This window comes from Onychomys torridus, chromosome 12, assembly GCF_903995425.1.
Source record: "Onychomys torridus chromosome 12, mOncTor1.1, whole genome shotgun sequence".
Lineage (NCBI taxonomy): Eukaryota > Metazoa > Chordata > Mammalia > Rodentia > Cricetidae > Onychomys > Onychomys torridus.
In genome coordinates, this window is record NC_050454.1 from 53,902,991 (window position 1) to 53,922,752 (window position 19,762).

A 19,762-nucleotide genomic window follows, 5' to 3' on the forward strand; every position below is an offset into this window, starting at 1 on the left:
CAAAGGCTTGGGGGCCAGGCACTTAACACATGGGCTTTGGGGGTACATTCCAGAACCAAATTCTACCTGTGGGGACTTTTATCCCCATGAAGCCCATGGCTTCTGTGAGCCAACACTCTTACCCCAGGACAAAAGACACTAGAAATAAATCTGACTTAAATATATGGATTCACAGCAAACTTCTCATCTTTGATGAAGGAAGTAGGATTATCCTTTAAATAGTTTAGACTAAAAGATATCCTGTTTTTCTCAAGTGGAAAGGGTATTTTCCCCCTTTCTTTGCAGTTCTGGAAATCAAACCTAGATCACAAGGAAATGACCTCACTTTTAGCAAAGGCAGGACCCTGGGCATGTAACTGCTGTTCTCACTTTTACTTATACCCACCTGTCCTCATGATTCTTCAACTACACGAGGACTAACTTTAAAATATCCCTTCTATTTTAAAAAGCCTTGAAGCCAGACACACATTCCCTCTCCCCTATAATGCCCAGCCTTATAATGAGGAGAAATCAGGATAAATCCTTAATTTATATAAAGCATCTGGTCTACACCCAGAAAAATCCAAAAACATACACCTATTCATCAGCACTGCTTGGACAGTGAAAGTGAACTATTACGTCCTCACTGCACACACCTACTCATCCTGAGTATGCCCTAGATTTACACTATCAGGCCTGGTTGCAAAGATTCTGAGTACAACAACATTTCAGACAAGAGCATGTTTCTTCTTTTGAGGGCTAGGAAATGAATTTTTATCTCAATCCCAAGAAAATGGAATGTACTCTCGTGAAACACATTTATGCCAATTCTGTGGAATCAGAATAAAGAAAAAAAATCATCTCTAGCAGCCTAGCTTCACATGTGAGATAAGCTTTACATCAACTCATGTACATTTTTTGTCATGGACTGAGCCACCAAAATTGTAGGGATTTGGTCATTATAGATAAGTAGCTACATTCAAAACACTCCAACAAAAGACTAGTGAACTAATTAATATTTAGTACTGGTTGGCATTTATACCCTAAGGAAATACTCTATATTTCCTTAGGGATCTGAAGCAGGTTAACATGAATTGCAGCGTCTTTGTGGATGAGTGTCTTATCATTAAGAACTTTGTTTGCCTACCTATTATTGTCTTTTTATTTTTTTTTTCCAACACAAGGTTTCTCTGTGAAGTTTTGGTGAATGTCCTGGATCTTGCTCTGTAGACCAAGCTGGCCTTGAACTCACAGAGATCCACCTGTGCTGGGATTAAAGGAGTGCGCCACCACTGCCCGGCTCTACCTGATGTCTTTTAAAAGGAGCCTCGACGTACATTATTCATTCTACTAAGTGCACTAAGAGAAGTTTACAGAAAGCATTATGGAGTGGAGAGCTCAACAACACATCTGCCCCACAGCAGTGAAATATGGAGGGTTTTGTGAAGAAGGCAGGTGTTAAAAGGGAATGGCACTTTACTACTCTGATAATGGGAACAAAGGGAATGATAGCTCACTACTCTGATAATGGGAACAAGTGGGCAAAGGTGAAGCTCCTTTGGTAAGGAATGGTGAAGAACTGAATGTACCAATGGTTTGTAGTTCTCAGAGGCAGTGAGCCATTTGCAAAGTTTCTAATTTGCATGATTGGGAAAGATGGGGAGGAGAGTGGGAGAGGGCAGGGAAGTTGAAAACATGAAAATGCAGGTGGGGCTAGCAGTCCAAGTCCTTGGAGAATGGGAACTCTAGCTATCTGAACTCACACTCGGCTCCGGCTGTCATGAACAGCCATTTTGTTTGAAAGCACAGTGGGCTCTTGACCTGTTTTGAACTAGAATGTCTTTAGAGAGGCAGGAGGAGGAAGACCGAGCAGATGACGCTGAAGACTTGAGACAAGATGGGCTAAGGCTCAGAGCAGTGGCCTAGTAGATGGGAGGGGGTAACAGGCTTAGGGGGACTCTAGGTGAGCAATAGTGGCCATCAGCCAAAGCTACGGAGGAATGTTTTTCCAACATGGAGAAAGGTTGTTAGAACCAAGTGGAAGAAAGCATGCATGCTGAATTCAAACCTGGAGAAATCTGAAGTTCAGATGTTCATAACATGCCGAGGAAGATAGACACATAAGTGAGAGGAAGGAGACGAACCCTAAGACAGCAAGGAACTCAAAGTCCAAGCTGTTTGAAGACAGGGATGCTTAGTGTCGCTGAAAGCACATACAAGAAGAAGGCACCTTAATGGCAGAGAGCGTTGAGCAGAGAGGATGCTAGCTAGCTGTCTTAAGAGGACTGCATGACACCGAGTTATGAAACCAGAGATCACTTGCTGACATCTCTCCTAGTCCAGGATGGGAGGGAGTGACAGCATTTGGTGTTAGCCTCCGTTTGCCCGGTGTCTGAGTAGGTGATCTTTTACTTGTGGAGACTTTCTCTTTGGTGCAGTTCTGTTCTAAGCACACATTTCCAAAGTGAACAGGAAACATCCCCTTCAGAGGGGCATGTTCAGTAGCAGAGGGGCTGGCTGACTAGATACTGAAGGAATAATAGCTCTTGAGTGGCAAGCAATCCCAAAGAGGTCTGAAAATCCCCACCTCATGCTCTTCATATTACGAAGATGATTATAATGACCTTTAGTAGCATTACCCTAGGCAAAGTGAGGTATTAGGTGCACCCTCTGTGCAGATCATCAGTTACCTATGTGAGACCCTCTTTTAGACTCTATGTAAGATGTCTAAGTGTCTGTGTATTGCTGCAAGTGGGGAGGAATGGAAGATATTTGCTTCTTATATTTTAACCACCTGCCTTTTTAAAAGCATGAACGAATAGGTATGAGTAGTTCATGTGTGTAATCCCAGCCCTTGGGAGAATGAAGGTAGGTTGCTGTAAATTTCAGGCTAGCATACACTACATAAGTACAGTACTACATACACTACAAGACTCTGCCCCACCTCTTCCTCCTAAAAGGTTTTTTAGAACATTCCCACCATACCTTTAAAGTTTTTAAAATGCTAAAATGGGGTAAGAGACGCTATCAAATCTAAGGCCATGGTCTTGTGAGGGAAAAGTTTCTTTTCATTAGCAGTAAGAAAACAATTAGGAGAAGGGAAAAGCCTTAGATGGAAGTTCCACCTTATGTATGTGAGGTGCATCATTCATCAGACTCACTGGAGAGGCTCCCAATGACTGCACCGAGTTTGTTTATACATGTTTAGTTGTCAGCACTCTCTTTAAGTAAGTGAATGATACTCTGCCCCAAGTTGACATAAATGAAAAAGACTTGTGGTTAAGAGCTTGAGGAAGGAGCAAAGGTAAGCATGACAATTTGGTGTGTGTGTGTGTGTGTCTTAGGGTTATTATTACTAGGTGACAAAACACCATGGCCAAAGCAACTTGGGGAGGAATGGTTTTATTTGGCTTACACTTCCATGTCACTGTTCATTACCAAAGGAAGTCAAGACAGGAACTCAAACAGAGCAGGAACCTGGAGGCAGGAGCTGATGCACAGGCCATGGAGGGATGCTGCTTACTGACTTGCTCCTGGTGGATTGTTTAGCTTTTTTTTTTTTTTAAAATAGAAACCAGAACCACCAGCCCAGAGGTGGCCCCACCCACAATGGTCTGGACCCTTCCCGACATCAATCACTAATTTTAAAAAAAAACAAAAACGGTTTATAGGCTTGCTTACAGCCTGATCCCATCAAGGCATTTTCTCAATTGGGAGTCCATTCTTTCAGATGACTCTGGCAGGTGTCAAATTAACACAAAGTTAGCCAGCCTAAAAAGAGTCTTTGAAGTTATGAAGGAGACAGAATGTAGCTGTCTCTCACTTTCTCCCCAGAAACAACTACTTTCCAAAGGTGCAAATGTGACTGTGACAGAAGAATATAAACAAACTCACAAAATCAGGCTAGAGGCAAAGTGGCCAGCAGGCATCCTGCACGGCACCACAGGGTAGCTAACAGGAACAATGGGATGTTCAAGCTTTAGGGAAGATTCACACAACAGGTGATGGAGGAAAGCCTTCAGACTCTGGACCAAAGAGTAGTTTTCTGATTGTAAGAAAACCATCCCACTGTTGTTTTTGAATTAAATAGCCTCAGGCAGTAAGCCCATTACAGCCCTCTTCTCTACAAACTGTTCACACAGCTTTACAAAGACAGGATCTATATCTGTAACACATCTCCTCCTGTACCAGTGGTCTCAAAGGCCAGAGTTTATAAGCAAATGAGAGAAGAGGTCTGTAGAAAAGGATTGCACAGTTTTGTCAAAGTAACATGTCCATTTTGTTTGGTAAAGGCCATAAGAAAACAGCAGCTCCTCTGGGTCTCTGGTTCATTAAAAAAAAAAAAAAAAAAAAGCTGCAAAAAGGCTCAAAAATTCTAAAACATTTACTTGTAGATGCTCACAGGAGGGGTCCAGTGTGGCAGAGCTTATAGGATTTTACCATTACTTCCAATTGTTTTGCTAACTCAGGACTACATTAACTAACTTACTCCACAAGACAGCATCTTGAAAACGCTAATAGTATTGCATTAACTGTGTCCAGAATTGGGTTATTAACTCAATATTACATGCTGCCGAAAAAATACCAACCCTTAAGAGACAGCACAGCACCAGCTTGCCTATAAGTTCTGTGGAATAAAAACCAAAAGGGTAATAATAATGTAAAATTATTATAATAATAATGTAAAATTATTATCTGTAGCAGAACAGGTCAGCTCAGCGATCTCAGGGGCAGACAATGAACTTTCAATCTGTTGTTGATATTACCACACCAATAAGCATGAACTAGAACCTTGCATAGCATGGGTAATTCTAACTTGATTTGGTTTTGAAGACTCTTCATATTAATGTTCAAAAAAATTGTTAATTAATGGTTCTTTTAAAAATCCATCTCAGGCAACACACTTAGGCTTTCTCACTTTGAAAATAAAAACATGGCTTTCCATCTTTCATTTTGAAGTTAACATTTATGCACACAGTAAGAGGAAAACTGTCAATACACACATGGTATACAATAGCAAGGTGTGTCTTTAAGACCTAAATGTTTCTATTTTTAGCTTTTTTGTGCAGTGACAGATACTGATGCTGGGCTGAGGCTTTGTGCATGTTAAAGACAGCTCTGCCATTGAGCCTAAATGTCATAAACATGTTGAGATACCTGCTGGGACTATAAGCTAATTTTAGTCCCAGGAAATGGAATTTGTTGCTGGGCAAATGCCTCCCTCCTCAATTACCAGTAACTCATATGTAAGTATAAACGGTTAGTGCATCAGATCAGGAGAGTATAGAGGTTTAATTTACTCTTTTCTCCCTAAATAAGCTGATCTTAGCTGGGTCTGATGGCTCAGATCTAAAAATTTTAGCTCCTTGGGAGGCCAAAGCAAGAATAATTCCAGGTCAAAGCTGGTGTGGACAACACAGTGAGTTCAAGGATACCCTAGGCAACTTAGTGAGACCTTGTCTCAAAATAAAAAGTAAAAATAAAATTGTGACTATAGCTCCATGGTTAGAACACTTGTCCAGATGGAGGCCCTGGGCTCAGTCTTCACCACTGCAAATACAGACATAAAGTAAAATGGTCTCCATCATTGACCACATATGTATACAGCTTTCCATGTTTAACTTTTTCCTGTATACAATTTTATTTGGAACAGACTCGAATTTTTTCTTGCATTAAAAACAAACAAGACCCATTAAAAAATAAAATAAAACCCCCTGATAAAAATCTTAAGACAAAGTATATGTATCTAATTAGCTTTATTTTGGAACATTGTACAAACTCCAGTCTTAAAAAAAAATGTAGTGGTCATTCAGTTACATAGTGAGAAATGGAAGACAGACCACAGGCCGACTGTCAGCTTGAGTGATGCTTTAATTACATGGTTCTAAATATACTAACTTGCTGGTAGTTGCTTATTTTTTCCCCTTCATTTTTCTGAGACAGACAAAATATATGATCTATTGCTTTTATTTATTTTTTTCTTTTTAAATGACCTGGGAGTTAGACATTAATGGATAACCTAAAAACCAGAGAAAACTCACAAAAATAAGCCATTTCAAATTAGAGACAATGCATTTTTCTCATTTATTCAAATTCACTGCAGGAAGTAAACACTAAAAGATTAAAAAACAAAACAAAAAATTCACACTGCAGTATGTACAATTCATGACATCATATGAAGAAATTAAATTTCTAATAAAAACGGCAAATTATATTACTAAGCAGATTGCATCAAAACTGGCTGTAAACCCCAGAATTCTTACCATGAATGGTAATGTGCCTGCATTCCAGCATTCAGGAAAACTGGACTATTCCTGGTTATAGTGGGATTTTAATATCTGTGAAGTCATTGTGTGAATTCTTTATGTTGAAAAGTGGTTGATTTAAAAAAAAAAAAATTAAGACCCTTGGATTCAAAGCACATTCTCTCACAAAGCTTAAGCCACAGAAGTCATGTCCAGAAATGGAATACTGTTGTGTTGGGATGAACATCTGATCTGACTTGTTAAGACATTTTTGCCAAATGCACAGATGCACAGGGTTCCCCATGCACTTTTCATGCAGCAGGTAATCACAACTTAAATAAAAGGTTTATTTTATACATTTTGTCCAGACTTGCAACTGTATACATACATGCACAATTTTTTAAACCTGTCTGATTATATTTACACTTATACATGGAATATACAGGAACCAAAGAAATTAAAAGGTTTTTCTGTTGCATTAGAACAATACAAAATATGTACTTTTTCATTAAGGAAATCACTATTTACATTACCTTTAAAAACCAATTTTAACATCTTCATGTAACAAGTCAATATATATATATACATTATATATATATATATATATATATAGAAAATATATACTCTCACCAGTTTATTCTTCTGTAAGATGTAGCAGAGAACAAACAGGTAATGCTACCTTACTGATGTCAATGAGAGTTGTAGTACCCTTTCACAAATGACTTTATTAGGAAGAAATTGCCTAGGTATCGAAAATAGTCCTGGAAAATGTGTATGTGTGCATATTTGAATCTACATATGCATAAACAAGGTAAATTTGTGGATGTATGCACTTTCTCTTCATTAGGATTACTCTAAACTCCACGTGGAGGTATTCTCTAGTAAGTCAGAACAGCATTCATTAGTCACATTGATTTCTGTATTACATATTCCCATTCCAACAAAAAACAAACAAACAAACAAAGCAATGTTGGCTCTGGACGTTTCCCTGACCTAAGTGCCGCTCCACCGTAAGAAACACATTGCCTCCAACTGAGGATGAACACCAGCATCCTACAATATACTTCTAAGGCTCCAACCCTTTCACAATAACTGAGAAAAATGACTTAGTGTAAAGCTTATTTATAGAGTGTAGACAATGAGATTGTCACAGTATGGACATGGAGTAAAATATTTTCACTGGCCAGTGGAATTTTTCATAGCAGAATAAGCATACGCCTTCCCCTCCCTCTGACGTAGCATAATATACACTCCAATCACCATAAAACATATCCATTAACTATTTACAAATCATCTTGAGAAAAAAATAACCATTTAGAATTTTAGGTAATTAAGAAATAATGTCCATTTGCAATATAAAAAATCTTAGAAACAATGTCAAGTACATACAACAACTTCAAATAAACTTCCTTCTACTTAATTATTGAGTATACAATAATGTTTTGATAAGTCATTTGCTAACCTGGTTCAAGAATGAAAATAAAATATTGTCTGGTGGATGAATTGTGGGCTATTAAAAATTAAACTTAAAAAGTAACTTGTTTCAAGACTGAAATTCCACGTGGCTCAATCATATATTAAGCTCTTCCAAGATAGTATCAGTGTTTACTTTTAATACATGTTTAAGACGAGTTGATGCCATGTAGTGACTGTGTAGGTTCTGTTATATTATGGTAAGTGCCCTTTCATTGGTTTTCAGGCTATCTGAGCTGAATGACTTTCTTGGGTTTAAACTGGTATCTTCATAAGCACTGTTCTGCAGAAGACTGTTTGAATAGAAGGTAAGGATGTATTCAGGAGAAGTTTCCCAACCATCCTGGGATCACCTGAGTTTGCTAAGTGGCCCTGTTATTCCATCCCTAAGGCTAATTAAGTTGATGTTACTAATTAGAACAAATAAATAATCACAGATTTTCCTGAGATGTTGACCCAGATAGGAAAGTTGTCCCCTCTACCTGATTTTTTTTTGTCATAAAAATATTCTGAACCTGATTTCCAAAGATATAACAGCAATATAGGAACTACAATACTGCAAATTTTGAGTCAATGTGTGACTGTATTGGGGGTAAGTATAGGCATAAAATAGTTTCTTTAAAGTCCCATGTTCTGGAAAAAGTAAGCCATGGTTTCCAACACATACAGAACATGTTAAGATGCAGGCCAAAGACTGACTCCCAGGTCCAGCAGAGACCCTGTTCTGGAGACCTGAGAGATGCTGCCTAGCAACCTGCATTTTAAACAACTGCTCCAGATGGTCCTAATGCAGTTTCTGTGCCCAGAATTAAGAAATCCTGGTCCTAAGATTTACAGGTACCACAGGAATGGGGAGGATTAACTTTCACAAGAGATGGTGAAAACCGTCCAAAGAAAATCCATTTTGCTTTTGTTAAAAACTATTTCTAAGTAGTCAATTGTTCAGGAAACTGCCTGAAGATGAACATTACCTTCCCTAATTTTGTAAAAGGAGGAGTATTAATTTAGGAAAGTAGTCAAAATATAAAAAATGGAAATCTGCCTTTTGTTTTGAAGGATCTATCAAATTCCCCTCCATTGTAATCAAGTTTTACTAAATAGTACAAGGTTTAAAGAAATACACATTGAAAAGGTCTGTGGTGGGGCAGACACAATGGGAATCTCAAAACCCCTTCCAAGAGTTAAAAAGAATCTTTGTTTAGCAAAAGTGAAAAATGTAAGCATTACGTTTTCTTACTTTTGAACTGATGAGATATGAATCAGCAGAAGGCTTCTGGGTTTTTCTTAATTTGATTATCTTTCAATAGTTAACAATTTGGACTTTAAAAATGTGTTCTGTAGGCTGACTTCTGAGATGCGGGATGAAGTACCCTAATACAGAGAGCAAGCAAACTGCATCAATCCACTATTGATGGAGTTTTTGCATTTGAATGTATGCCTCCTATTTATGACTATACAATCCTTTCATCCATAGGCTACTCACACGTGTCATCTGATGTATACAGAAGTATTCAACAACAGACTTCTAATTCAATAGTTGCCTCATGACATCTAATGTTAAGCAAAAATTAGTATGCATATTTAAACATCACCAGTAACCAATACTTTCAGAATGAAGAAGTTTCAATTATACCATGCTTTGCTCAAATCATGCTCTTATTTATACAGATCTCAAGTTCATACTGATTAATTTGAAAAAGACCCCAAAATGGTATGGCAGATACACATTATTCTGATTCCTTTTTTATTGAGAGCACATTTCCCAGAAGTCCATAAACTTCTCCATTTGTACTGTGTGGGCGAGAAGCATTATTTCCCATATGGCTATTGTAAGGGCCTCTTAGATTCAAGAAGGAACCTTTAGTTTCGGCTGCAGTAAGTAACTCTTCCTTGATTGTCACCTGTGAGACACTCTCAGCAGATGAAGGCTCCCCCCAGACTTCTTTGTCCTGTGTCTCTCGAGTGGTAACAGAATTGCCTCCTTTCTGAAGCATGTAATAGAGGATTGGGTTCGTTTGGGTCAGTCGTGGGGAATCCTTTTCATACTCATTCTTACCCACATCTGTGATGACCCACTTAATGGGTCCCTTCTCGTTGGGAATGGGCACGGAACACCCATTCAACAGCCCAGGTTCTGGTCTGGACCCCACACAGCTCAAGTGCTCCGGGAAAGGAGGACTCAGAGTTTTTCCAGCTCCTGGGTAAGGAAATGTCCTGTTATCCACACAACTGCCGGGCTGAGGGGAACTATTCATCAGTCCATTTAAAGAGGAAATGCTGAAATCAGGTTTGCTGCTGGGCACATTATTCTTATGTCCTTTCTTTTTATTGTCGATGACAGAGTTACTCCTGTGTGGGGACAGATCTCGCACACAGTTCTCTGAGAGAAGCAACTGTCTCAGAACGTTGAAGCTTTTGCTCTCTCTGGCCCAACTCCTGTGTTCACTATCACTGGCTGAACTATGACCAGCAGGGTATTTATAGTCAAGATCATTTCTGCTAAATTTCAGTTCTTCCTGATGAAGCAAGGACCCATAGAGTACTTCCGGGGCATTGTGATTACCGGCAGTATCTACAGCACTATTTTTCATTTTTTTAAATGGATTTTCTAGTGGTTCTGTATAAAGCTTCCTTTTCTTGGGGACCATACAAAAGTTCTTTGACTCCGGGGGTGTCAACTCACTATTTCTGTGACTCCTGTCCTGATCATCCACAGGGTAACTCTCTTGATTCTGTCTCAGTAATCGACTTAACAGACCATTCTTTGAGAAAGAAAAATCCTGAGGTGAAGCGGGCTCTGATTTAAAGTCCCCGGACACTGGTAAGGCAGCTGTGCTCCTCTGCATGGTGGGAGTGACGCCTAGGAACGACGCGCTCTTAGCATCATGGTTTAAATGCACGTTTGTGTTATGAACCTGGAAGTCATCACAAGGCTCAGATTTGATTTTCACCATCAGTATCTGTTCACTCACAGATCTCTCTGCACGTTCCTGGGTACCTTCCTCTCGCCAAGGAATTTTCTCTTTCCTTTCACTCTTCCCCTTGTTGGAATTTCCCAGGAGCAGCTGAAGGACAGTGCGTCTTTCCAGCAGATTCTCTATCTCACAACCAGGAAGTGCCGGGTCAGGTGCTGCTGGCTGCTGGCTGAAGGCTTTGTTTTCTTCAACTGCATTGGTTTTGTTTGAGAGCAGAGGGCTATTTAACCTCTCAATCATACCGAGCGGTTTCTCTGCATTCCCACTTAACAGCTGTTTGCTGGGTCTCTGCTCTTCCGCGGGCATGGAAGACTGCATTCCACACTGTGCCAAATTTTGTAACAGTTTACTGGCACTAAACGTTGCCGAATTTGGTGCACCTTCACTCGGGGCTGGTTTCTCCGCTGGTGATTCTTTGCTTTTTGTGAGGTCCATCAGGCGGCCAGCCACGGTGGTGTTGGTTAGTTTTGAAGAGGGAGTACTGCAGGCGTAGGGTGGGGAATTCCACTTGATGACCAGCGAGTGCTGAGAAAGGTTGATGGGAGACTCTGCGTTGGAGGATGTATGCAGTGGTGGAGTGCTCACAGGGGTAGTCCTGTTTGTACTGGGGCTTTCAATGACCGAAGTCCTTGTGTAATTCTGTGGACTGAACTTAGTCACATCACAGGGGACTTCCTGAGGGCTGGCGTTCCCTTCAACATTCTCTTCACTTTTATGGCCAAGGAGCAGTTGAAGAAGTGTGACTTTCTGGTGTGAATCCAGCTTGGAATTTTTTGAGGTATCTTGATCTTCTTTGATGTCCACACCGGGGACTTTGGGATCCCACGTGTTTAACAAGGATTGAGTGAGGTTCTCGAGAGAAACAGGTCTGTCGGCCTCTGGCTTTTCCATGCGGTGTTTGCAGGACAAGTCTATGGGAACACAATTGGAGTAGGAGCTTTCATCTCCGCTGCTGTCGTCGGTAAAACTGGGGTTGTTATCGGAGTACTCATCAATGGTGGTGGGGGTGCTGCTCTCCTCGAAACGACTTCCTCTCTCATTCTGGCTGTGCCCATTCATTGGCGTGGGTATGGTCTGGCTTTTGAGAAGATGTAAAAGCAAACTGTTATTGGCAACTTGCTTTATGCTGTTTCTTTCCAGCGAGTTTTTATAGCCCGTGTTTTTAGGGGAAGAAGGAACAACGCCCATTGGGTTCTGAAACGTTGTGGCATTATTCTTGCTAGCCACCAGTTTGCAGGATGACGAGGTTCTGGCCTGCCCATTGAGATGGCCAGACACCCCTTTGGGGAGCTGGAAACTGCCCACGTCCTTCTGACCATTTTCTTGTAATCTGGCCATGGCAGCAAGTCTTTCGCTTGCTGCTTGGTGTGCATTCTGGGTTTTTAGAGCATGTTCCCGAGAGTACTGCTGTAGATGGGCTTCACTGGAAAGGAGCAGGGCTAGCTGGCTGCAGGCCACGCTAGGCTTAGGGGAGGTGGCGGGGCTAGCCCTTTTTTCCACCATGCTGGCCACAGCCTGTAATCTTGCAGCACATGACAAGGGTTCACTCATGACCTTTGTTCCGCTTTGCCCGACATGATGAGGTGACTCCACCACAAAGCTATCTCTGGTGAGGTTTTGTGTCACATCAGGGAGGGTGGCGGCGCCAGACTTTTGATCCTTGGTTTTGCTTTTCTTCAACAGAGTTTTTAAGTGACTCGAGGCCACACCGTAGCACCTTAAATCCTTTTCCACTTTGAAGGAATCGTGACTGAGGGCATATCCTTGCTCTTTGAGGCTCTGTCTAATCTGTTGTGACAGAGCAACAGTCTGCAGCCTGGAGCTGAATGACTGAAGCAAAGAGGCCAGTAATGTGCTATCCTGCTTGCCTTTAGGCACATTGTCAACCATGCCAGCCAGCAAAGCTTCCTTCTTTACGTTTAAATTCACGATGGAATCAGACAGCCTCTTCCGCTTTGCCGCATTCCAGTCCTCAGAAGACTGTAGCAGTCTGGCTTTTTTGAGATGCAGCATGCCAGATCCCTGGTACGTATGTGTATTGAGAGTGGGACCATTGCTTTGACAGGTGGGAAACGCACTGCCAGAAATGTTAAAGTTCTGGTCTTCTTCGTTGTGACCAGCAGACTTTTTGTCAACGGCAGTACCTGAGCCCCCTGCTGCCTGATGCATTAGTAATCCTTCTAGGTAAGTTAAAACAATAGAATCCTGATGCACATCAGAGCCAAGCTCTTCTCCATGAGTCATGTTCAATACAAGTGTTCACAGGGGCTTGGCTTCTATTCACTTTAAAGATACGTTTTTTGTTTTTGTTGGTTTTTTCTTTTTTCTTTTTTTTTCTTTTGTCTGTAAGATCCAACTTCAGGAAGTTAATGTCAGTCGATCACCTTCCCTAGCAGTCAGAGAGTGATGTGCTGTTACATTCTGACCAGGATGTCGTCTGGCAGTGACAGGTAAGAGGCAGGCAAACTCCAAGGTGGACCTCAGCACTGATCTGCAGCTAGGGCAGCCAGAGAACTCCCTCCTTTAGTACAGAGGTATGTAGTGGCACGTAGGTAACACTTCTTAGGGCATATGCTGCTGTTCTTTCTTCATCATCTGTTGTTCACCAAATGCACATGTCAGTATCTAAAAATATATAAGTAAAAATAGTTAAGGAGGTTCAGAACCAGACTCATGCTTATTACCTCTAAGAAACAGAAGACAGCATCATGAATTTATGCACATAAACTATAGATGTGTACTAAGCACACAGACACACGATAGCCACGTCTGTCCGATATGTGATTTGTAGGTAAGTAGCCTTCAAAAATACTCCACTGCAACTGAAGGATGAGATAAGGGCTTGTGAACTTCTATGCGATTATTCAAAGCACAGTTTGCAAACGGGCTCCAATGTTGTACAGTAATATTCACTTACCTGTCTCATTGTTTATTTTCTACCTTACCAGAAGAACTAGATGACAGGCTATGAGTAATCATTTCCTAAACCAGATAGCACACTGGATGTTTAGTTTAACTTCAGGGACAAAAAAAAAAATGACATGCAAAAACTCCTTCAGATTGAGACTGACTACGCGAAGTGTAATTAGCACACACGACACACTAGATACAAAACTTTATATATTAATTCTAGAAAGGAAAACAGTTATAAAAACACACACGCATGAATAAATGTTCTTGCCCTCTGAAATTTGGATAAATGTGAACCCCAAAGACTGAAGCCACAACTTTGAAACTGGACACTGTGAACTCATCAGCATTCCACAGGGAAACAGCAGGGAAAGACCATCCCAAGCAGTCACTTTGTTCTTGTTACACATCAGTCTCTCCGATCCTAGTCTGCATGGAGGGCTGTGGAATGCTCTGGAAAAGGGATCTGTGACAGGGAACACTAGCACTGGGTAAGGGGAACCTGTACCCACATTCCTAGCATAGTCTCAGTATAAAGTCCTTTCCTCCTCTTCCTTCTTTTTACACGCCCAACAAACACGGATACATTTAGAAAGCAAATGTGATTCAGTAAATACTTTAAGACTGCTTTAAATTTTTAAGTGGAAAATTTAATAAAAGAAAAGTATTTCTTTAAAATAGTTTTCATTTTGGCCCCAAATATCAAAGGAAGTTGAGAAAGGAAGGATTCCCATTAGATGAATCGGAATCTGAATACAGAGACCCTTAACCCCGGGTCATGGATGATGATGATGTTATTGACTTGTACATGCCATACCTTGCCTCAAGTGTTCAGATATCTTAATATCCAGGTGGTTTTTCCTCAAACTCAAGAATAAAATGTAGTTCTAAAGATAACAAGAAATATGGTGTTTTCATCCAATTAGTTACTTAATGGGGAAGACTTCGTCATTCCGCGTTCTTACTGTCTTGAAGACAGAACCCTTCTGTCAACCAAGCCTCAGAGCATCTTTCAGACTTTCAAGATGTTGAACAGCCAAAATACATGTGAGACTCTTCATTAAGTGGAAAAAGACTGAAGACAGGCATGTAGCAAGAGAAGGTGGAAGGGAGGAGATGATGTGAAAATGAGATCATTTATTCAATTCGTTACCGCTAAAAATAAAAAAAATAATTTACCAATTACAAGACAAGAAAGGTCTCTGCCCTCTAGGTAGCATAATTAGATGTTGAAAGTTTTCAAAGGTATACATTCTGTATAGAAAAATGAAAAAAAAATGCTGAATTATAACTTGTGCTTAATAAAAATTTTTAAATATGAGTATGGAAGTAGGATCTTGCAGATTTTTTACATCCAAAAGGATGACGCAGCATAATGGGTTACACAATGGTTCTGCAGATGGCTTTGAATGGTGAAGACATGCCAGCATTGCCTCATCTTGCTAGGCACTCAATTATTTCCCTTTTGTCTTTTTATGTACAGTGAATCGCTGTGATGGTTAATCTTGTCATCTTGGTGTGATTGAGAAACACTTAGATTAGTAAAGCCCATCCCTGGGTGTACCTGTGAGAACATTTCCAGAGAGGATTAGCTAAGTGGGGAGAGTCACCCTGGATGTGGACAGCACTATCCCAGTCTAGGACCCCAGGAGGGATAAACTGAGTCTGCTCCTGTCTACCATGATGTGCGCTGTTCTCCATCCAGAAGACTGTGAAACCTTTGCAAGTGTGAACTTCATAAGCCTAAATCTTTCCATTCTTATGTTAGTTTGCTCTGGTATTTCAACACAGTTTCATCAAAAATCTCACACCACTCCGACAAAAGCAAAATGGCAAAACACTTAAAACAAGAAGAAAATTTACAAAAATACATAAAAGGCATATATATATTTATAGACATATATATGTATATATATACATATACATAGACACATGTGTGTATATACATATATACCATATATTATATGGATATACATATATAATGATAGCAAAATACAATATTATACTCCATTATAAACACATTCCAGGGCTGGAGATGCAGCTCAGTATTAAATACTTGCTTCAAATGGACAAGACACAGTCCGAGGCCTTGGGTTTGATCCTTAGCAGCACACATAATTACAAATACACAAAAACACACAGATTGTTATAACTTTAAAAGTGGATTTCATGTAATATAATCCTTATTATCAATAAATTTTAAATAAGTCTTGAAAACCAGAGCTGGGTCTAAAGACCATGATAGTGATCCAGGCACTAATTTCACAGATTAATAATGCAATTCATGTCAGTTATTCAACAACATTAGAATTGTAAGTAAACCCTGCTTTCATTAATTAAAAATTGTTCATAAGCATAAAAATATTTTTTAGACCTTCCTTATGAAAGATTTACTAGTTCTTTAGTATGTAGTATAAAAAATGACAGTATTTCTGAGAGAATTCTACCAAAAAAAAAACCCCTAAACTATTAAAAAATTTATGGAATCTTGATCATATGCTTAGCAGATATTTCAACACAGAGTGTTTTAATGAAACCCCTATCAATGTTTGAACTGTAAGAGTATATTTTAAAAAATAATGTACTTTGGCATTTAACATACTTGAAAAGTACCAAAGTGTGTGTGTGCTTTACAAGGGATATATCAATAAAACAAACCTTGGGAGGGTGCAGAGGCAGGTGGATCTCTGTGAGTTCCAGGCCAGCCTGATCTTCAGAACTGATTCTAGGACAACTAGCACTGTTAAACAGAGAAACCCTGTCTCAAAGGAAAAAAAAAAACAAACCGTTGTAAGTTGTTCATATGTGAGGAATTCACAAGTGCTCACAATATTGATTCCTTTGAGTGACGAGATTATTTCCAAAGCAATGTTTTATATTCTTCATTTAAAAATTGTTTATTAAGAAAAAGGAAACTTTGCTGAAATTTTATATACTTCAAAACAGTGACAACAAATACTGAGGTTTTATTTAGACATTGAAAGATGTAGCTCACTGAATTCTTATTTGTGAGCGAGCTTACCTTTGGTTGAAGATAAATAATAAAGATCACTAGCCAGTTGCTTTTACATTCAGTATCTTTCTTTCAATCAAATTCTCCATTAAAACTACACTTAAATGATTGACATCTATAATACCACATAGCATGCAATTTAAGGTAAGTCTAAGGAACGACTTCCAACTGTTTCTATTAAAATTTCTCAATTTCTTCATTGTCAGGTCATAATTATCTGAGCATTAAATTTCAAGGAATTTCTTTATTGAAGCTTTAATGAACATTTTGATTCTTTGCTCTAGTTTCTAGAAAATATAGAAAGATACAAGGATTACTACCTTGTGCCATTCAATAATAACTCCTGTGACAATAACATCTACTGTGGACTGTACTTTGGGTCCCTTGAGGGGTCTTTCTAGACAAATGGTTAAAAAAATACAGTATTCATTAAGCACTAATAGAAAAAGAAGTAAGAACATCCCAAAGTCCTGTTTATTGACCAAGAAAAGTTTCAAAAGTTGAAAGAAAAATGCTACACCATGCAACGCTCCATCTGGAGAGAAGAAAGTATTTCTCTGACCAGCACCAACTAGAAATTTCCACAGAAGAACTCCACACGTAACTTCACAAGGTGGGACAGGAGAAAGCACTTGAGATGAGGGTCCTCAACCTTGACTGGGGGGGGGGGGACTACTGCGCTTCCCCTACTACAAATCACACATGAGGCTGTTGCTGCGAGAAATGCTTCACAGAGAGTGAAACAAGCATCCTTTTACAGCTACTTCACAACAGGGATGAGAACCGGGAGGTAAAAGCGTAACCTGAAATACAGTTCCCCCTAAATGCCTTATTTCTCATCAAAATGTGCATCTTTTGAGAGAAGCCAAATGCCAAGATGAGTTTCTTTGCAGCGCTGTCTTTGTCAGAAGATAGATGTGGGGTTGGGCAGTTTAATGAGCTCCAAAAACAACGACAAAAAACCCCCAAACCCACCTAATTTAAATCAGTTTGCTCAAATGAGACCCTCACACCCTCTGCAATTAAAACTTAAGAGTCCCCTCCCACAACCCCAGTGAAGGTTCAGTTTGTATAAGTGAACAACAGAGGTAGGGAAAGCAGAGGGTACCCATGACTCCCAATTTCTCTCTACTGAAAATGGTGTGTGTGTGTGGGGGGGGGCACGTTTATAGATTTTTGCTCAAGGCCACACTTGCTCCTAACTTCCAGGTCTATGGCTTCAGCTTGCCTGTTGGCTAGCTCAGGTTTAACACTTGTCACTTAAATTCCCCATTTCAAAAAGCTTCCCCGGGAGACATAGTTGTTTGGCTAACTCAGGCATTCACCACGGGCAGGGCTAATAAGGATCTCTGCAACTCTTCCTGACGCCAAGCGATTTGTTACATTGTAGTTGACCGAGTAACAAGCACTTTAACCAGAGGATACTTTGTCATAAGAGTTGTACAAAAGCCGGGCAGTGGCGGTGGCGCACACCTTTAATCCTGCACTCGGGAGGCAGAGGCAGGAGGATCTCTGAGTTCAAGGCCAGCCTGGGCTACAGAATGAGTTTCAGGAAAGGCGCAAAAGCTACACAGAGAAACCCTGTCTCGAAAAACAACAACAACAAAACAAAACAGCAACAAAAAAGAGTTGTACAAAAGATGAAACAATGTATTTTATGACTTTGCCCTTCATAGTGAATCCTAGAGGAAGAAAATGGTTTTGAAGTCTACTCAATCCCCTCCAATTGTTTAATTTTCACACAATGTTTGAAGCCTGTGTTTATTTAAAAGCTAAATATGAATGAATACTCACATTGGAACTTTTACTTATTTCATAATAATTATATCGTAAATAAAATGCAAGAAAATATTCAGGATCTTCGAGTACCCAGATAAACAAACGCAAGGGTGACGACACAATCATCCTGGTGGCAGAAATGAATGTGTCTAGGTTGATGTAATAAAATTCTGAACCTGAATTCTGAATTCAGAAGACTTGAAACAACAGAAAATAATCACTAACAAATTATTTAGGTAGCTAGGACCAGCTTTTTTTTTTCTTTTTCTTTTTTAAAGACTAAATCCATAATGGCAGAGGAGACAGTTTCTTAAGGCTCACTTTCCTCAAAGTAACGAGTCCATTCTTTCAGTTTTCAAAGTCTGTTTCCCAATCTTTATCAATAATGAGTGGCGTGGCAAACGAGCCCCTTTCTCTGGGCATTGTCTGTTTATAATATGTATACACGGGGGCATCTTTGGAGATGGATGCATAATTTCTTCTGAACTCAACTCCAGCTTCTCCATCCTTAAAATAGATGTGACATACAGACAGCAGCCCAAGCTCAAGGTCACAGATCAGCAAGAAAGATTACCAGGAGAACTGATGTAACAGCTGGCAGTTGATCCAAGCTCCCTGGGTTTCCAGTATACCTCGCAGACATTGTGCCTCTACTCACAGGATGCACTCTGCTTTCAAAATATTCTTTACATCCTGAAGGCAAGCTCTTCATATACCATTTTCCTTACAAAGCATGATCCTGCTGAATACATTGCCCCAAATCAACAGTGGGAGAATTCTTTGTGTCTCAGAACTGTGAATGTTTGCGTGTGCTCATGTATATGCCTATTTTTGCTTGTGTTTTTGTTTGTTGTAATTCATCTTCCTGGTGTGATAATTTTGAAAATGAACTTAACTTGCATATATCCCGCTCCCTTACAGGTTCAATCTATATGAGGCTGAATCTAATACTGCATTTCCCAATATTTCAGACCATGTGTAGATTTCATTGTTGAATACTGGTTCTCTAGGAATGTTTTGTAATATTTCCATCACTATTTCTAGCATATATTCAGGTAGAAAATTTAGTTATCAACAACTGCTACGAAAGTGCCTTATAATGGAATTATTGTCAAAGTGCAATTACCTAACAAAATAACGTAGTTAGGCATAGTGGTATATGCCTTTAATCCTAGAGCTCTGGAGGCAGAGGTGCAGCTGGATCTCTATGAGTTCGAAGCCAGCCTGGTATACATAGCAAGTTCCAGAACTATATAATAGAGACAGTCTCAAACAAACAAACAAACAAACAAACAAATAAAATAAATAAATAAGAATAAAAAGAAAGCTTAATGTGTAATGTGCAAGTTATTATACATTAATTATTTTGATAAAAACCACAAGTTATT

The 19,762-nt window shown here is 39.6% G+C and overlaps 1 protein-coding gene across 2 annotated transcripts in view; it reads right to left on the reverse strand.

Moving 5' to 3' along the window:
* Positions 1-5,720: 5,720 nt before the first annotated feature.
* Positions 5,721-19,762, reverse strand: part of Nrip1 (nuclear receptor interacting protein 1) — a 44,770-nt gene continuing 30,728 nt past the window's right edge. For both annotated transcript variants that reach the window (XM_036203622.1, XM_036203623.1), the window contains exon 2: positions 5,721-13,297. In XM_036203622.1, the coding sequence (XP_036059515.1) occupies positions 9,425-12,916 (3,492 nt within the window). In that variant the 5' untranslated portion in view covers positions 12,917-13,297 and the 3' untranslated portion in view covers positions 5,721-9,424. The remainder of the gene's footprint in view (positions 13,298-19,762) is intronic.